The sequence below is a fragment of the Corella eumyota genome, chromosome 5, assembly GCF_963082875.1.
Source record: "Corella eumyota chromosome 5, kaCorEumy4.1, whole genome shotgun sequence".
NCBI classification, from domain to species: Eukaryota; Metazoa; Chordata; class Ascidiacea; order Phlebobranchia; family Corellidae; genus Corella; species Corella eumyota.
The window spans coordinates 557,809-577,888 of NC_137494.1; the positions used below are offsets into that span (position 1 = coordinate 557,809).

General features: G+C 27.0%; 2 protein-coding genes across 2 annotated transcripts; both read left to right on the forward strand.

Moving 5' to 3' along the window:
• The first annotated feature begins 10,238 nt into the window (after window positions 1–10,238).
• On the forward strand, window positions 10,239–11,429 carry LOC145752458 (G2/mitotic-specific cyclin-B3-like). The gene is made up of 3 exons (XM_082568748.1): window positions 10,239–10,550; window positions 10,634–10,777; window positions 10,902–11,429. The coding sequence occupies exons 1-3, from the start codon at window positions 10,239–10,241 to the stop codon at window positions 11,427–11,429; spliced, it is 984 nt and encodes a 327-aa protein (XP_082424874.1).
• Window positions 11,430–12,026: 597 nt separating this feature from the next.
• Window positions 12,027–19,989, forward strand: LOC145751803 (sorting nexin-27-like). Its single transcript, XM_082567907.1, has 14 exons — window positions 12,027–12,170; window positions 12,604–12,707; window positions 13,322–13,439; window positions 13,606–13,825; window positions 14,437–14,629; window positions 15,050–15,184; window positions 15,605–15,795; window positions 16,169–16,247; window positions 16,616–16,779; window positions 17,235–17,327; window positions 17,638–17,790; window positions 18,174–18,323; window positions 18,660–18,746; window positions 19,035–19,989. Exons 1-14 carry the CDS (start codon window positions 12,154–12,156, stop codon window positions 19,119–19,121), a joined length of 1,791 nt encoding a protein of 596 aa, XP_082424033.1. The 5' UTR covers window positions 12,027–12,153; the 3' UTR covers window positions 19,122–19,989.
• Window positions 19,990–20,080: the final 91 nt, after the last annotated feature.

The following is a 20,080-nucleotide window of genomic DNA, read 5'->3' on the forward strand; positions in this document are numbered from 1 at the left end:
TTTTAATATTTGGTTAATGTTTATAAAATGATCTATAATAATAAAACATATTCGTTAATCACTGATACTACTAACATATTACTTAATTGTTTATGTATACTTATGGCTAACAGTCAATATAATATTCTATTCCAATTAACTATTGCAACAACTATATTGTATTTATAACATATCATAAATCAACTTTGCTACTACGACACAAGTTTGTAATGACATTGGTTGACAAAGTGTTCTGTTATATATACTTTTCCTTCTTTCTAACAACTAAGTCCTTATCAGGACAACTTTGTAGATCTTAAACAAGCTTATCATAATGTGTTGTTGATAAGTGTGCCAAGTTATCTCAAAGTTTAATTGACATTGCGACCAAGTTCAATTACAAAGCAGATAACTTTAATTGACCGCTATCACAACATAAAGCTGTTTGATATTTTGTTTGTACACACTTATGGAAAGATAGATTTTATTTAAAAACATTGATGTTTTTTTTAATAACAAACAGTCTATGTTTATTTTTAGAAAGTACACATTTAATTTACATATATAATAAATAACAAAACGTTTTATTAAATCATTAGTTGGTCAAAAACATGTAATATAAATTAATATTTTGTTTTCTTAATATATCTAATTTCTAAATATGCCAGTTTATCCAATTTAGGTATTGTTAACCCTTGTTTAAAGTAAATCTTTTAAACCTTGCTATAGGTAAACATTATAATTCCTTTTTAAATTCTCTATTTTTCACATACAATCATTTTTCAAAAGTGTGCACCTTATTCTTATCAACACTTGTTGTCAAATAGCTTGTTTGTTGTTGATATCTCTTTGTTTCAACATTTCTCTGTTGTTGATAACATTAAGTTTCCACACTTTGTAGGAAGTGTGCCTTCTAATAACATTATCAGTAACCTTTTAGTTCTCAAACATTTGAATCTGATAACTAGATCTGAGAATCTTTAGTTCTTAAACATTTAAGTTTTATAAGTTAATCTAAAATGCCTCTGTTCTTGAGCATTTTGGATCTGATAATAACTTCTAAAATTTTTTGGTTATTAGTCTTTAATATATCTTAGGCTACTAACTTTTTAAAATTTAAATTTTCTTATAAAAACAGATTTAAAAAAATTAGAAATATGAACATTGAAAATTTAGTACAACTTTTGGTAAATATCTCCTATAAAGTCTTATATTTAAACTCTATTTAACTTTTATCGACTGATATTTTCAAAAACATCAGCTAAATGATGCTCATGGTGAATGAACTGAAATAAAAAATGTATTTTAGAATTTTTTTGTAAACTTTTTTTCAACTACGTTAAATTTTCTCACATTAGTTTTAACAAAACATGTTGTTTACAATATTTACATTTGTCAAAACAATAAGTTTACAACTTTGCAACAACTAACATGTCAAGAGACAAAAGAAATTGTTTTTACAACCAAACTTCCGTTCTATTGTTCAAGTTTTAACGTTAAACAAATTTCTCCAAGTTCTTTCAAGTCCAGGAACAAAACAAAGTTAAACACAACACAAATGTCACAGCAACCTAAACAATGTATTTACATATTTTTATTCTAGATAAAATAAAAAAAAAAAAACATAATATTTCAAGAAATCTTTGTTACATTTTTATCAACTTGTAAATTACGATCATATCCTTTATCTTTCTAACCTAGTCACACTTCTACTTTTCTTAAAAACATAAAAATACATAAAACTTAAATTTAACAAAACCACTTCTATTTTTTGTAAGATATTGTACTAAGCTTTTGAAGCTGTTTATCCAACTAAGCTGTTAATATCCCGCCCGCTTTTCTATTTACAACTTAGTGCTTTTCGTTTATTTCTGTATTTGTTTACATCGCATTCTATTCCTACATTTCTCCAAGTGCTTTACACGTCATTTTATATTTGTTACCTTAGCTGGATATATAAGAAGTTAACCTTTTTTTACATTACGCTTAAAATTCTATATGTTTTGCTCGCAAAACTTGTAAACTGTCTCTATTTATTTACAATACACATTTTATCATTGAACTTTCTATTAGTTTATAATTTATTATTTTCCATTACAATAATTAACATTATAATTTTACAAAACGAAAGTCAATCAAACACAAACTACATTATATTTAAATTTTAAAAATAAAAGTATAATTCTTCTATGCCAGTTCACATCAGCCTAACTTTACCTAACTTACAAAATGCTTTTTCAAATTATATAAAATGTCAACTTGTAATTCTAAGAAAAAAAAGTTGTCTACGTCAGTTTACAAACTTTGTAACCTTACCAAACAAGACTCCAAGGTTTAAACAAAAGAACTTAAGATAACATTTATGAACGAGCGCTCCGTCTCTTTTGTATTTGTTACAAAATTAAACAAACTAGCTTCAACAAACTTCAAGTTTAGAGATAAGCTTTATTGTCGTGCTTTGAGTTTTAACAATTGTGTTTCAAATTTTGCAATTTGTAAAACAAAAACTTTAGCTGTGACATTTTTAAAGAAAACAATTTTATATGTCTAAAAAATACGCGTCACTTTTTTACAGTAGAAAATCACTAACATTGCACATAACTTACTTTCTGCTAATGCTGCAAAATTTACAAGTCATTATAATACGCTTTTATTTTTTGATTTATCGTTTAATTTATCTTTGATATTGTAGAATTTCAAGAACTTTAGTCACAGAGCTTAAAAGCAGCATATGAAATCAAAATTATAAAGTCTTTGTACAATTCACTTATTATTTAACTTACTTTTTAATTTACTTTTAAAAAAGTTTTACCTCAACAGTTTTCTTAAAACTTTTTATCCAGATTATCAATGACGTCATATTACTACGTCACCAATTGTTGACCTAAAACGGATTTACCTTACACAGTTTCCTGCAACATACAATGAACAAGCTCACCTAGTTTAAATAAAACAAGTTATAAATCTCCCGTGTTTGAGTTGTATTGTTTCACAAAGGATTGTTTTTAAAAGTTTTCTAACCTCGTTTTAAAATAAAAAGTAGGTTATATAACATATGATCGTTTAAACTTATGTTTTGTTTATTTATTAGCGTTAAATTTTGTTTTAATTACAAACGTGTTGTGTTTTAATTTTTTCTTTCAGTTAATTGATAAAAAACATTAGATTGGATACAAAATAATATTTTCGTAGTAACTAAAAAATAGTTATTTTGGATAGGATTTAAGTTCGGCCAATACTTTTTATACACTGTTATCTTTATTTTTAAAAAAATTAAGTTAAACACATAAAGTGAACATATTTATGAATAAAAATAACATTTTAAGTTTTTAAAAAAATTGTTTTAAATAAGATTTAAAAACGTTGAATAATTTTGATGCACAAGTATATTAATATTTCAGTTCAACTTTTAAAAGCATGTAAATAGTATATTAAAAGTTTTTATATACCTTTTTAAAAAGGGTAGTGTCATTTTTCAAGCTCCAGTTAAAATTTTATACGTAGTAAACCTTACGATACTAAAAAAATATTTTTAAACAGAGAGTAAAACTGATGTCAGTCATCCTGATAAGCTTCTATTGTTTAAACTCAGCGATATTTTCGTATGTTAAAAACTTATCTACGAACCTAGGTAAGCGTTCAAGTTCGCTATAAACAATGGAACATTCGCGACAATTTCAATTTGTTATCTCTAGTTTCTTTTGTGCGCAAGGACAACTTCACAAATTTGTAACAAATTTAAGGGTATTGTTATTTTTAAAAATATTGCAAGAAAAAAAATTGTTTAGGACTAAAGTCAGTGTTTTACTTCAAGAAAAACTTATGTTAAATTATATGAGCAAGTCTTTAGGTTAGAAAACAGGTAGACAAATAATATAACCAGCTAAGGTAACAAATATAAAATGACGTGTAAAGCACTTGGAGAAATGTAGGAATAGAATGCGATGTAAACAAATACAGAAATAAACGAAAAGCACTGAGTTGTAAATAGAAAAGCGGGCGGGATATTAACAGCTTAGTTGGATAATGTTGTAAGGTCTTGTTATGTCGATGTACTTGTCGTTTCACGCCTAGAAGTCAAATACAAAACAACATAATCAACACTTAAGTGTTTAATTAATGTAATATGACAAATATCGTTTAATTTTTATGGAAAATAAAATGGTAAGATTTTAGTTGTAAGATTTCAGTCACATAGTCAAAAATTGGTAGAAGTTCACGAAGTATAATCAGGTTTGCATATTATTTATAATTTAGATAATAATTAGATTTTGGTTTTGTAAATTAATGTTGTTATGTAACGTTTTTGGTTCCAAAACTTTTGTTTAGACATATGTGATATAACAAGTTTAAGTTCATTTAATAAAAGATTATAGCCAACAACTTAAACCTTTTAACTTAAATTGGCTTGAAATTTAATAAAGAATTATTTTCGCTATGTTTTACAATTCAAAGGTAGAATTTAAAAACAAAACTAAATGTCCAAATATGTTTTTTGCATATTTGTTTTCAATATTTGTCCAACTATATTTAACAATAGTTTGTTGTGGAACGAACTTGAAGAAATTTGTTTAACGTTAAAACTTGAACAATAGAACGGAAGTTTGGTTGTAAAAACAATTTCTTTTGTCTCTTGACATGTTAGTTGTTGCAAAGTTGTAAACTTATTGTTTTGGCGAATGTAAATATTGTAAACAACATGTTTTGTTGAAATTAGTGTGAGAAAATTTAATGTAGATGAAAAAACGTGTACTAGAAATAAACAAAATAAGTTTGTTGTAATAGATCAGTTTACATATTATTATTGATAGTAGCAGCATTGAAATGTTTAGGAAAAATGTATTACTGAAATAATTTGAAAAATATAGAAGCATGATATACTTATTTTTATAATGAAAAGTACAATACCAGTAAAAAGTTAAGCTTTATTTCGAAAATAGGTACTACACAAAAAAGTAAAAAAATAAATGATGTTTATTGTTTAAACTCAGCGATATTTTCGTATGTTGAAACTTATCTTAAACTGAGGTAAACGTTCAAGGTTGCTGTACACTAACAATGGAACTTTTGCGACAATTTAATTTGTTATCTCTAGTTTCTTTTGTGCGCAAGTAAAACTCTACAAATGTGTAACAAATTTAAGGTATTGTTATTTTAAAAAATTTTGCAAGAAAAAATTTGATCACGACTAGTCAGTGTTTTTTACCCCAAGAAAAAACTTATGTTAAATTATATGAGCAAGTCTTTAGGTTAGAAAACAGGTAGACAAATAATATAACCAGCTAAGGTAACAAATATTAAATGACGTGTAAAGCACTTGGAGAAATGTAGGAATAGAATGCGATGTAAACAAATACAGAAATAAACGAAAAGCACTAAGTTGTAACTAGAAAGGCGGGCGGGATGTTAACAGCTTAGTTGGGTAATGTTGTAGGATCTTGTTATGTCGATGTACTTGTCGTTTCACGCCTAGAAGTCAAATACAAAACAACATGATCAACACTTAAGTGTTTAATTAATGTATTATGACAAATATCGTTTAACGTTTTGCCAAATAAAATTTTAGGATTTTAGTTGTAAGTTTCAGTCACATAGTCAAAAATTGGTAGAAGTTCACGAAGTATATTCAGGTTTGCATATTATTTATAATTTAGTTAATAATTAGATTTTGTTTTTGTAAATTAATGTTGTTATGTAACGTTTTTGGTTCCAAAACTTTTGTTTAGACATATGTAATATAACAAGTTTAAGTTCATTTAATAAAAGATTATAACCAACAACTTAAACCTTTTAACTTAAATTAGCTTGAAATTTAATAAAGAATTATTTTTGCTATGTTTTACAATTCAAAGGTAGAATTTAAAAACAAAACTAAATGTCCAAATATGTTTTTTGCATATTTGTTTTCAATATTTGTCCAACTATATTTAACAATAGTTTGTTGTGAAACGAACTTGAAGAAATTTGTTTAACGTTAAAACTTGAACAATAGAACGGAAGTTCGGTTGTAAAAACAATTTCTTTTGTCTCTCGACATGTTAGTTGTTGCAAAGTTGTAAACTTATTGTTTTGGCAAATGTAAATATTGTAAACAACATGTTTTGTTGAAATTAGTGTGAGAAAATTTAACGTAGATAAAAAAAAGTGTACTAGAAATAAACAAAATAAGTTTGTTGTAATAGATAAGTTCACATATAATTATTTATGTTAGCAGCATTGAAATGTTTAGAAAAAATGTATTACTGAAATAATTTGAAAAATATAGAAGTATGATATACTTTTTTTTTAATTTGTTTTAATAAAAGTACAATACCAGTAAAAAGTCAAACTTTATATCGAAAGTAGGTACTACACAAAAGAAAAAAATAAATGATGTATATTGTTTAAACTCAGCGATATTTTCGTATTTTGAAACTTATCTTAAACTGAGGTAAATGTTCAAGGTTGCTGTACACCAAAAATGGAACTTTCGCGACAATTTTAAATCTTTATCTCTAGTTTCTTTTGTGCGCAAGTACAACTATAAATTTGCAACAAATTTAAGGGTATTGTTATTTTAAAAAATATTGCAAGAAAAAAATTGTTTAGGACTAAAGTCAGTGTTTTACTTCAAGAAAAGGTTGTGTTGAAATATATGAGCAAGTCTTCTAGTTAGAAAACAGGTAGATAAATAATGTATCCAGCTAAGGTAACAAATATTAAATGACGTGTAAAGCACTTGGAGAAATGTAGGAATAGAATGCGATGTAAACAAATACAGAAATAAACGAAAAGCACTGAGTTGTAAATAGAAAAGCGGGCGGGATATTAACAGCTTAGTTGGGTAATGTTGTAGGATCTTGTTATGTCGATGTACTTGTCGTTTCACGCCTAGAAGTCAAATACAGAACAACATGATCAACACTTAAGTGTTTAATTAATGTATTATGACAAATATCGTTTAACTTTTTGCGAAATAAAATTATAGGATTTTAGTTGTAAGATTTCAGTCACATAGTCAAAAATTGGCAGAAGTTCACGAAGTATAATCAGGTTTGCATATTATTTATAATTTAGATAATAATTCGATTTTAGTTTTGTAAATTACTGTTGTTATGTAACGTTTTTGGTTCCAAAACTTTTGTTTAGACATATGTAATATAATAAGTTTAAGTTCATTTAATAAACGATTATAGCCAACAACTTAAACCTTTTAACTTAAATTGGCTTGAAATTTAATTAACAATTATTTTTGCTATGTTTTACAATTCAAAGATAGAATTTAAAAACAAAACTAAATGTCCAAATATGTTTTTGCATATTTGTTTTCAATATTTGTCCAACTATATTTAACAATAGTTTGTTGTGAAACGAACTTGAAGAAATTTGTTTAACGTTGAAACTTGAACAAAGGGACGGAAGTTTGGTTGTAAAACAATTTCTTTTGTTTCTTGACATGTTAGTTGTTGCGAAGTTGTAAACTTATTGTTTTGGCGAATGTAAATATTGTAAACAACATGTTTTGTTGAAACTAGTGTGGGAAAATTTAACGTAGATGAAAAAAGTGTACTAGAAATAAACAAAATAAGTTTGTTGTAATAGATCAGTTTACATATTATTATTGATAGTAGCAGCATTGAAATGTTTAGAAAAAATGTATTACTAAATAATCTAAAAAATATAGAAGCATGATATACTTATTTTTATATTTTTTTAATGAAAAGTACAATACCAGTAAAACGTTAAGCTTTATTTCGATAATAGGTACTACACAAAAAAGTAAAAAAATAAATAATGTTTATTGTTTAAACTCGGCAATATTTTCGTATGTTGAAACTTATCTACGAACCTAGGTAAGCGTTCAAGTTCGCTATACTTTAAACAATGAAACTTTCGCGACAATTTTAAATCTTTATCTCTAGCTTCTTTTGTGCGCAAGTACAACTCTACAAATTTGTAACATATTTAAGGGTATTGTTATTTTAAAAAATATTGCAAGAAAAAAAATTGTTTAAGACTAAAGTCAGTTTTTTACTTCAAGAAAAAGTTGTGTTGAAATATATGAGCAAGTCTTCTAGTTAGAAAACAGGTAGACTCAACAATATATCCAGCTAAGGTAACAAATACAAAACGACGTGTAAAGCACTTGGAGAAATGTAGGAATAGAATGCGATGTAAACAAATACAGAAATAAACGAAAAGCACTGAGTTGTAAATAGAAAAGCGGGCGGGATATTAACAGCTTAGTTGGATAATGTTGTAGGGTCTTGTTATGTCGATGTACTTGTCGTTTCACGCCTAGAAGTCAAATACAAAACAACATGATCAACACTTAAGTGTTTAATTAATGTAATATGACAAATATCGTTTAACATTTTGCAAAGAAAATTTTAGGATTTAAGTTGTAAGATTTAGGTCGCCAAACAAGAGCCTGTTGCAAGCAAATATAAATGTTTCAAAATATAAATGTTTCAAAAATTATAACAGATTCATAACCTTAGTACGATATCTTACAATAAATATAATGGTCTTTGTTAGATTGAAGTTTTAGGTTTTTAAGGGAAGCAGTAATGTGACAATGTGATAAGTCAAACAGATAAAGTGAATGCTCGTAACTTACAACTTGATAACAAGAGTTTCATAGTTTTCTTAAAATAAACCGTTATTATTTTTATATTTTTTTCTAGAACAAAAAATATGTAAATACATTGTTTAGGTTGCTGTGATATTTGTTTTGTGTTTAACTTTGTTTTGTTCCTGGACTTGAAGGAACTTGAAGAAATATGTTTAACGTTAAAACTTGAACAAAAGGACGGAAGTTCGGTTGTAAAAACAATTTCTTTTGTTTTTCGACATGATAGTTGTTGCAAAGTTGTAAACTTATTGTTTTGACAAATGTAAACATTGTAAACAACATGTTTTGTTGAAATTAGTGTGAGAAAATTTAACGTAGTTGAGAAAAAGTTTACAAAAAAAATTTTAAAATACATTTTTTATTTTAGTTCATTTACATCAAGCAACATTTAACTGATGTACTTTAAAATATTAGTCGATAAAAAGTTAAAAAGTTTAGTGCAATTTGTAAGATTTATAATTGTGTAAGATTTACTAATGTTGGCTAAGTTTTTAAAATATATATTTATCTTATTTTTTTAAGCTGTTTATGTAAAACTCAGCAAAGTACTTTGTCGTATTTAATAACGTGAGTTTTAGGTTTAAAAAGTTAATACATTTAAGCTCTTTAAAGTTATTATCAGATTTAAAAGTCTTAGAACTAAAATATTTTAGAAGTTTTAATTATATTGAAATGTTAAAGAACTAAAGATTCTCAGATCTAGTTATCAGATTAAATGTTTAAGAACTAAAAGGTTACTGATAATGTTATTAGAAGGCACACTTCCAACAAACTGTGGAAACTTAATGTTATCAACAACAAAGAAATGTTGAAACAAAGAGATATCAACAACAAACAAAGTATTTGACAACAAGTGTTGATAAGAATAAGGTGCACACTTTAAAAATGATCGTATGTGAAAAATAGAGAATTTAAAAAGGAATTATAATGTTTACCTATAGCAAGATTTAAAAGATTTACTTAAAACAAGGGTTAACAATACCTAAATTGGATAAACTGGCATATTTAAAAATTATATATATTTAGAAAACAAAATATTATTTTATATTAGATTACATGTTTTTGACTAACTAATAAGGTATTAAAATGTTTTGTTAATTCAATAAATATAAATTATTAACATGTACATTCTAATAATAAACATAGACTGTTTGTTATTAAAAAAAACATCAATGTTTTTAAATAAAATCCATCTTTCCATAAGTGCGTACAAACAAAATATCAAACAACTTTCCATTGTGATAGCGGTCAATTAAAGTTATCTGCTTTGTAATTGAACTTGGTCGCAATGTCAATTAAACTTTGAGATAACTTGGCACACTTATCAGCAACACATTATGATAAGCTTGTTTAAGATCTACAAAGTTGTCCTGATAAGGACTTAGTTGTTAGAAAGAAGGGAAAGTATATATAACAGAACACTTTGTCAACCAATGTCATTACAAACTTGTGTCTTATTAACAAAGTTGATTTATTATATGTAAAAAGGACAATATAGTTGTTGCAATAGTTTAATGTAATATTATAGAGGCTGTTAGGCTAAATGTACATATTAGCAATTATATTATATGATAGTAGTATCAGTGATTAACAAATATGTTCTATTATTTTAGATTCTTGTATTAACATTAAACAAATATTAAAAATGACTTTCAATACAATTTCAACACTTCAACAAATATCTCGCAAACGAAAAGGTTCTTCAGAAAACGAACCAAGCAACAAAAGATTTGCTTTTGATGACGTCACAAACAAAACATCGTCTCCAAAGAAGTTAAACATTGTTGACATCGATGCTTCTAACAAAGACAACACAAACGAAGCTCCGGAATATGCTTTCGACATCTTTGAATACATGCGTGCTCGTGAGCAATGTTACGTCATTAAAGCTGACTATTTGTCCACTAATGACGTCACACCTAAAATGAGAACGATCCTTGTTGATTGGATGGTCGAGGTAAGAATAATAAACAAATTAAAAATATTTTTAATTTTTAAATTCTCTTAAACTTTAAATTAAACGAATTTTTGTTTTTTTAGATCCAGGAAAAATTTCAACTCAACCACGAAACTTTGTACTTGGCCGTAAAGTTGGTCGATCATTATTTGCAACAAGCCGATTTATTGAGAGAAAAATTACAACTTTTAGGCGCAACTTGTCTTCTTATTGCTGCCAAATTTGATGTAAGTATTTCAACATTTAACACTTTATAATAATGTTGTCTTGTAAACTATGTAAATAAGCCTTGGTCTGATTTTCAGAATTGTTGTAGTGTTCACAAATCTAAATGTTTTATTTATATTACAGGAGAGCAATTTACCCTTGGTCGACGATTACTTATTTATTTGCGACGATGCTTATAAGCGAAGTGAAATGTTAGCCATGGAAAGATCGATTCTCACTCAAGTTGGATTTGACATTAACATCCCAATCGCTTACCGATTTCTTCGACGTTTCGCCAAATGTACAAAATGTGGAATGAAGAGTCTCACACTTGCTCGATTTATCCTCGAATCGTCGCTCCAAAACTACAATTTTGTTGATCGTTCTGCTTCCAAGATGGCGGCTGCTGCTTTGTGGTTAGCTTTAAAGATGACCAACAAACAACAATGGGACGACACTCTTGTGTATTATACTTCATACACTGAACAATATATTATCAAACTTGCATTTGAACTTAACTCAATGATCAAGAATGTTGACCAGACAACTTTTAATACGGTTTTCAACAAATATTCTCACCAAATTTTTAACAAAGTTGCATTAATCCCAGCTTTGTCTGACGACTTGTTTAAAAATTTAGTCGATGATAAAGATTTCTACTTTGAAATGTAAATTTCTTTAAAGCTATTTCATTTTAGTTTTTTTTCTCCTTTTTTATTTTATATTCTGCTATACTTTTTTATTTATTATGCCTTATTTTGTTAGTTTAAATACTGTTTTATGTGTTTTTTTTATTCATATTTTATTTTATCTTTCATATTTATTCTGCTTTTATTTTTATTTACCTGTGCAATTTCATTCTACTATGCAAAAAAATTATAGTTTTATTTATATGATGTTTATGTTGTAAAATTTGGTCACTTTCGGGTGCCTTGGTGACCGGATATTTTCAGGAAGTTACAAAGTCTGAAAAATGTTGTTTTTTAACAGATTTAATCATTTAACCAACTGCATTTTTAAGCCACGTTGCGTTAGAATAATTAAACATGTGTTATTGTTTATTTGTGAATAAACTTAAAGGCAAGAATAAGTATTTAACCATTAGGCCGTTGAAGTTAGACGCTATTTAATTAAAAACTTATAGCTGTATAGTTTAAATTCTTTTGTCTGTTAGTAAAAGGTTTTAATCTGTTTAAATTTAAGAGTTTTTTAACTTCCAAATAAAGCAATGTTGACTATATAAATGGTAATATTAATATGTTTAGGTTCTATATAAAGGTTGTGTAGTATTTAAATTTTAACTCAATTGTGGATTATATTGGATTGGCAGATTGAAAGCAGATAATATTTGGATTAATTTACTTTTTTCCGGGACTAATTTTATTGAAACTTACATATGGCACAACAACCTAGGTAATTATGTAATATAAGTAATCTTCTTATTTTGCTAACAGGCTAATAGTTGATAGTATCACAAAATATGGATCTCTATTAGTTTCGCAGGCCCCACATAAACAGGGTGTGTAACCAAAATGCGGCACATGTAATTAAACAAAAAGGTTGCATAAATTAAACCCTTACCCTAACCCTCACATATTCAGTTTACCCATTAACACATCTGACTCGTAAAGCGGACTAAGTTATACTCATTAAAACATATTTCAACTAATTTTTAATGTCTGGTTGAACAATTGTCATACTTAGGTTATAACGCCTTGTTAAATTCGGGCGTGCAAAACTAATAGAGATCCCAAAATATAATAAATGATAATGTTTGTAAAGCCAAAGTTTTTCATGTAATAAGATTTTAAATTTAATTTACAATCACAATTTTCTATTTTATAAGAACGAGAAAACGTGATGATGTTTTCAAAGGACCGAGAACGGTCACAATCTCAAAAACTGAAACTGGGTTTGGATTTAATGTGAGAGGACAAGTTAGTGAAGGAGGTGAAGTTAAAGTTTTTTTAATTTTATTGATTTTGGAAGACTGACTTAATGATTTTGTTTTGACTTTTAACTTAGTCCTAAAATTACAATATGAGTTTTCTATAGGCACAATACATATATATATATATATATAGGCTATACAGTTTACTTTGTTTACCTGTTAATGTGTTCATTGATTTGTCATTTATACATTTGATAAGAATTTTCTTAAAAACTTTTAACTTTTTAAAGTTTCTGTTGTTCCACAATTTGATAAATTTATACATATTAAGCCTACCTATGGGTCTGTGTTATATTCTTTAGTTTGTGTTTGATAAAATGTAATTGGATTTTTATAAATTATTTAACTACAAAATAATCAATACATGTTCTGCACTGAATTTGCATTATAGAGAAATAATTTAAAGTTTTGTGTTGGTATATATATTAGTATTGTAAACTGTTAAATTTTATCGTATTACTTTATTTTAAACTTAAAAATAATTTACTAAAATTGTATTGGTATGGGCTAATTATTAATTTAAAAACCTCATTAAATTTTACAACTGAACTATAAATTGTAGATATATATAAAGAAATTTGTTTAACCAAATTTAATTTAACTGTTATTACAGGTCAGTTGAAAAGTATAAACGGAGTTTTGTACGCCCCACTACAACATGTAAGTGCAATTCTGCAAGGGGGGGCTGCTGAGAAAGCAGGAATAAGACCTGGAGACAGAATCCTAGAAGTGTAAGTTTTAAATAAACCAAATTTGAAACAAATTTTTTTGTAACTTTTTTAAAATTTTTCAAATAATTTAAATTATTATTGGAAACACTTTTTACACTAAACTTGCAACAAAACTATCAATGCCAAAACTTTAAAGCTAAAAAACTTGTTAAAATTAATTCCACAGTAACAATGAGAACGTAGAAGGGGCAACTCATCGTCAAGTTGTCGACCAAATTAAAGTAGGAGGTGACAAACTTATAATGACAGTGATATCAGTTCCAGCACAAGATGCACAGCGTCTGGACCCTGATGATGAGTGTTTTTATGATTATTCTGACATCAGAGACCTTCAAGTTGAAGTTCCTTCTTATGAGAATATTGAAGACAGTGGAAACAAATATATTGTAAGTCTCGACACTTATTTGTTGCAAAAACTGTTTACGTAAATTTGCAATATATGTAACTTTTTTAACTGGTCTATTGCACAACTTCTTATATTATTAGTATTTGTATGTGTGGTTTTATGTTTTTATTATGTAGGCAGATATTTTAGTTGGTTTTGTTCTATAACAGTATTAGTTATTGTTTATTGTGTTTACGTTTATTGAAATATTTAAATAAAAATACCAAATTACTGTTAGTCATCAACTTAATTTGTTAAACACTTTTCCATTTTTAGAATTAATATTTTTACTGGCCTATGATTCATTAAGTATTTATTTCAAAACTTATTTTAGAAAAACACAAAATTTAAAAATAGCTTTTCAATATCATTTTACATTCTCAAAATTTAAATATATAAACATATATACAGTTTATTTTAATTATACATTCTTGAAATATGATATCACTGTAAGAGTCATATATACCCAGGTTTAAAACTTAGTGTTTTTTTTATATATATATATTTTAATTTAAAAAATCTAACTTTCATTTATTATTTAATAAATTGGCTGAAAACTTGGTTTATTTTACTTTATTTTATACAATTAACATTTAATTTATTATTTTCTAGGTATTTTGCATTTATTTAAAAGGTGAACTAGTAGCCAAGAGAAGATATAGTGAATGCTTATTGTTATACAATGAACTCAAGAAAATATTCTCTGATTTTGATTACCCGAAGTTCCCGAGTAAATGGCCGTTTCAACTTTCTGATTCACAACTCACCTCCAGAAGAATACAGCTGGAAAAATTTCTGCAAGAAAGTGAGTTTTTTGTCAATTTAATAATAGTTTACAACACTATTGTTTACAAGTATATACAACTATGCCATTTTTTCCAATTTTTCTTCTGTTTTGGGATTTCTATAAACTCATTTTTTAAAGGTTTAAGTAAAATACAAATGGTTTTTTAATCAATTTTTTTTATTAAAATAACAAAAACCAATAGTTTTTTTTCCATATTTTTTCTTCTTTTCTGAGGCCTGTACTAAACTATTTTTAAGTTTAGGGGTTAAAGTATAACACATATAATATTTTTTGCCCATTTTCAAATTTTTCTTTCTCTTTTGGGGTCCTGTTATAAATTCTTTTCCAAATTTAAGGATTAAAGTAAAATACAAATACTTATTTTGTATGTATACAAACATTGTTTAAAATAATTATAACCCAATCTTTATTTGCCAGCATTAAAGATCAGAGTGATGCAGGAATGTGAATTCGTCCAAGATTTTCTGAACACTGATTCGTTTGATGATAATAGAAAGAACTCACTGGATGTTGAAACTCATGAGTACAACGCTGATGAAGAGCTAGGGCAAGGTAATGTTATAAAGCCTGGTGTGACTTTACTTTATTTGGTATTTAGAATAAACTAGTCTATAGCCTGCCCAACTGTCGGCATTTTAGCTGTTGTAATATAGTTGCAACTTTTAACTAATATTTGCTCCTGCACCACAAGTGGCAGTGTTATTTATTTTGTAGACCTATAAATTGCACATTGTCTACAAAGCTTTATTATGTATAAGAGTTAAACAAAAGTGCAACAATTTACCATAATATTTTAAAGTTTTTTAAGTTTGTTTTTACTGGCTTGCATTTGGTCAACAAGATAAAGAAAAATGTGACTTAAAATATAATTTATTTGTATAATAGTTTTCCACCATATGAATTAAAAAATACAACATTACTTTTACAACTATGACAACACAAAACAAAAATTAACTCACTTATTTTTTTTAGTATCCACCAACCTCAAAAAAGAACCACCCCTTAAACAACAACAACCACCACTTACCATTACACCAGAAGCAGAGGTTAATGGTATAGGGGACCATCAATCCAAACCAGTTGAACTAAGAGTTTTGTTACCTGACCAATCTGTCCATATATTACCAACTGATTGTGAGCTTAACGCAGAGGAAATTGTTAAAGTAAGTGTTTAATGAAGTTAACAGAAATTATTTTAACTTGTGATCCTTTTTAAACTAGGATGTAGTGGTTAAAGGGGATTGTATTGGTTGTTTATAGCAGCCTGTCATGTATGTTAAATTGATTTATAATTTTAAACTTATTTGAAAATAAACAAAAATTTAAAAATAAACATTTTAAAAACATAAAGTTTCCTATTCCAATTAGTCTTATTTCTTTATGTTATATGTTGATATTAAAGAATGCAACTTAATATTTCTAGTTAAAGATTAACTTGTATTTTACTGTTTGGCTTATTATAGTTTCCAAATGCCTAAAGTAAATATGCCTTAATCTAAACTTTAATGAAATAGAAACCATTTTTTTTTTATTCAGGAATTATGCACCAAATTAGAAATCCCAAAAAATATACAATCTTTATTTTCATTGTTCGTAAGAAGAGAAAAAAACTTTTGTAAGTAACTTTTTTCAACTTTTTATTATAATTAACTAGTCTAAGTCTGTCTACAGTTGACCTTTTAATTGTCGTGATATTGTCGCAAATTGCAATTAATTTTTACCCGTAATATTTTACCCTAGCATCACAATTGGCAGTTTTATGTAGGCCAATTGGATATATATTATACATAGATATCATCCACGAAACTTCATTATATAGCCTATAGATAACATTTCATGTCTACTTAAAAAATGTTAATAAATTTCACCAATAAATATATATTTTAGGTAAAATTTATGCATTTTTATTTATGTATTTTTAGTTTTTATATAGTGCTAATTCAAAACAACAAAATTTTGATTTTTTATCCTTTTTTACTGTAGATTGTAAACTTCAACCTGAGGAAACTTTATCCACATACAAAAGTATTGCCAGCTCAAACAAGAAACGCCTTCACTTCATGTTAAGGACTTGGTTATTTGATGTTCACCAGCAACAAGCGGTATTATGCCAAGAAGAAAACTTAACTAAACTTGTGTTTGGACAGGTAAGAATATTAATATACTAATATGTTTATAACAAGCTTGTAAATTTTTCCAATATAAAAAAAACCATAAAAATACTATATAATATTTAAATTTTACTTTTGACAAGACAACTTTTGTACATATATCAAATCAACCTTACCTTAACCGGCAGCGTGGTGTAGTGGTAAGAACACTTGCTTTACCAAACATAAGGTCGTGGGTTCAATCCCCACTGATCTTATGCTGTGGCTCCCTTGAGTAAGACGCTATAAACGGTATGAACTCCTGCTGAGTCAGCACTTAATCAGCAGCATAATTAACGGACAATTATAATCTATAATATCCCAAACTGCCACAGGCAACTCGACACTGGGTCGGAGTAACTGATGTTACTCTATGTTTAAGTCGCCCATTCGACTGTTCCACATCGAGGATAAAGATATACACAAAAAAAAACTAATGCTGTTCCTTTTAGGCAGTAGAGGATATTAAAGAAGGTAGAATTCAAGTCACATCTAGGATTGCCTCTCAACTTAAAATGATGGCTTCACAGAACAAAACAGATGAGGTATTTATATTATGTTGTTCTTTTAGCTGTTAAACTATAAAATTTCATGTTTTTTGCAAAATACTTTGTTTTATGTACAAATCTATATATAATGAAGCTTTGTGCACTGTATGTATACAATTACGTGTGTCTATTTTGTAGCCCTGCAATATAAAGTAAACTGTTGTTTGTAGTGCATGGGTAAATAATTGAAGGCAAATATTCGTTGAGAGTTGCAACCATATTATGACAATTAAAATATTGGACATACAGTGGCTATATACTATTGTAAATTAGAGGTTTTATTAAGTGACTTTTTGTATTTTTACAGTACATTGAATTAGTTACTCAAGAGTCCCAGAATTACGGCCACACCTCCTTTCCACATTGTGGGTGTGATTCAAGGAAAAGGGGAAATGTTATCGTGGATATTTCAACCAATACCTTCCAGCTATTCGCTTGCACTCTTGAAGGAGAATTAGAGGTAATGTTGGTGTTAATATTATTAAAGTTTGTGAGCTAAAGTTGTCCAAATTTATATACTTTAAAGTTATTATTTTAGTTTATAAGTTAGCTGTGCATTTGGTCTTCTCATAATTACAAAAAGCTTACTTGCTGAGACATTTTTACTTATTTAAACCCATTTTTGAACTTACATTTAAGCTCAGTAACTTTTTGACTTTTTTTTAACTTAGATTTTGACAAACTTATTTTACGTTTTAACTTATTTTAATCCATTTTTTATTTAAAATTTTAATAAACCCTTATATAAAGCAAGATTCTAACCCATTTTCACCAAAAATTTTTTAGTTTTTTTCCCCCTTTTTTGCCAACATTTTAACATGAATTTAAATCACTTTTTTTCAGGCGCAAGTAATAGCTTTTGAATGGAGTGAAATGCAAGAATGGGAAGTTAGAAACATCCAGGCAGAAGGGAAGGAGGATAGATTGGCTTTCTGCTTTCAATACCAACGTGGTGAGAAGAAGCCAAGATGGGTGAAGATATACAGCCCTTATGTAAGTTATAAAGTGTGAATATTTGCTGTGTAGATGGTTATACTAAACCTGTTTCATGTTTCTATAGTGAATTAAAGTTAACTTTTTAAGATAAACAAAGGCCTGCAGCATTAGTTTTGCATTAACTGGGCTTTTTTTACCTACGTAGTAACTTTTATTACCCTGATAGCGTAAACATTTTTTTTTGAAAAAGTTATTTTTTATCTGTCTTATGTTCCTATGGTGAATTTGAAGTATTTTTGTAAGATAAACACTACCTGTGGTATTGGGTTAAATTGACTGGATCTTTTTCACCTATTTAGTAATTTTTATTACCCTGATATTTGTTGTTTTTAGGCTGAGTATATGCTGGAATGTTTTGCTCGAGTGATCACTGAAAATAAATGGATCAAGGAATTACAAAACAACTCAAAACTTTCCCAGGTAAATATAATATATACTTGAAGATATTTGACCAAAAGTTGCCACTAAGGTTAAATATTTAATACAAAAAACCCTGTCCTTAAATTGCTAGAAATAGTTTTAATCATGCATTACTCAGACATAGTGACTTGGTATAAACAAAAAAAATAAATCTGATTCCCAAAACTTCTTAATAACATAATTAATGTACTGGACTCCAATTTAACTTAGTGTTTTTAGTATATTCTGTATTATATGGCAAATATGTATATATAAAATCCATGTTATATTTTGTTATTCGTGTTTCAGGCCAATTTATTTGTAAAAGATGGTTTGCCACCTAAACAAGTTGAAGATACATCAGAAAGTGATGGAGACAATGAATTAGGATTATAACAACTCTTGCTCAAACCAACTAGAAGATAAAAAAAAATAAGTATTTCAAATATTGATTTTGTAATGACAAGTTATATTAAAAAATTTGGTATTTGATTAATTTTGTTGTTATATTTTTTCAATTAAACCTGCTGTATAAATTACACACAAAAATATTATTTAACTCTTATGTAAAGCATATTAATTAAATAAGGTTATAATGAATAAGTTGTTAATATAATTTTTAGTTTAAAAACCCTAAAAATATTTTTATTTTTGCTGATTTGCAACCTTTAAATTTTTTTCAAAATACAAAAAAAAATTTGCCAATTTATTTTTATAAAAAAACACTTTGTAAATTAAACATTAAAATTTAATAATTAAATGATGCTTGATTCAATTTTGTTCAAAATTTGAACATTAAATGTCAATGTTCCCTTTCCTAGATATATCATATAATAAGATGATACAATTATATTTTATTCCATATTTGTTGCTTAGCTATAATATTGTCCAAGTGTTAAATAAGAGCTAAAAATACTGTTCTTAAACAAGTATTTTCCACACTGTTTCTTGATTAGTTATTGCATTATTAAAGCAAAGCAAACTCTTTATAATTTGTTGGCTTATTAATACCAGTATATCTCATTTTCTATTCTAAAGTTAATGCAATTGTCACAACAATCCACTGGGCTTTACTTTGTTAAATTCAACAAACAAATTGATGATTTTACACTGTTTTGGTAAAAAAAACATTGTCAGAGCCTACATACAAATATACATATAACGTTGTGTTAATTATATTAGTTTGATTATTATCTGTATATACTTTATTTTACTTCATATTTGTGCAATGATTTTGTTTTAATGAAAATAAAAAAGCAGTTATTATAAATCCTTTGTATATGAAGTTTATTTCAAGTTGAAACCTTTCAAATGTGGGCTCAAAATACATAAAGTAGTAAAATTTAAAAACTATC

Bases quoted from the DNA above. Each gene is read 5' to 3' on its own strand.
- LOC145752458 (XM_082568748.1), top strand. From the start codon at position 10,239: ATGACTTTCAATACAATTTCAACACTTCAACAAATATCTCGCAAACGA. The intron at 10,551-10,633 runs GTAAGAATAATA...TTGTTTTTTTAG, and splicing joins TTGTTGATTGGATGGTCGAG to ATCCAGGAAAAATTTCAACT. The intron at 10,778-10,901 runs GTAAGTATTTCA...TTTATATTACAG, and splicing joins TTATTGCTGCCAAATTTGAT to GAGAGCAATTTACCCTTGGT.
- LOC145751803 (XM_082567907.1), top strand. The intron at 15,185-15,604 runs GTAATGTTATAA...TATTTTTTTTAG, and splicing joins TGATGAAGAGCTAGGGCAAG to TATCCACCAACCTCAAAAAA. The intron at 18,324-18,659 runs GTAAGTTATAAA...TGTTGTTTTTAG, and splicing joins TGAAGATATACAGCCCTTAT to GCTGAGTATATGCTGGAATG.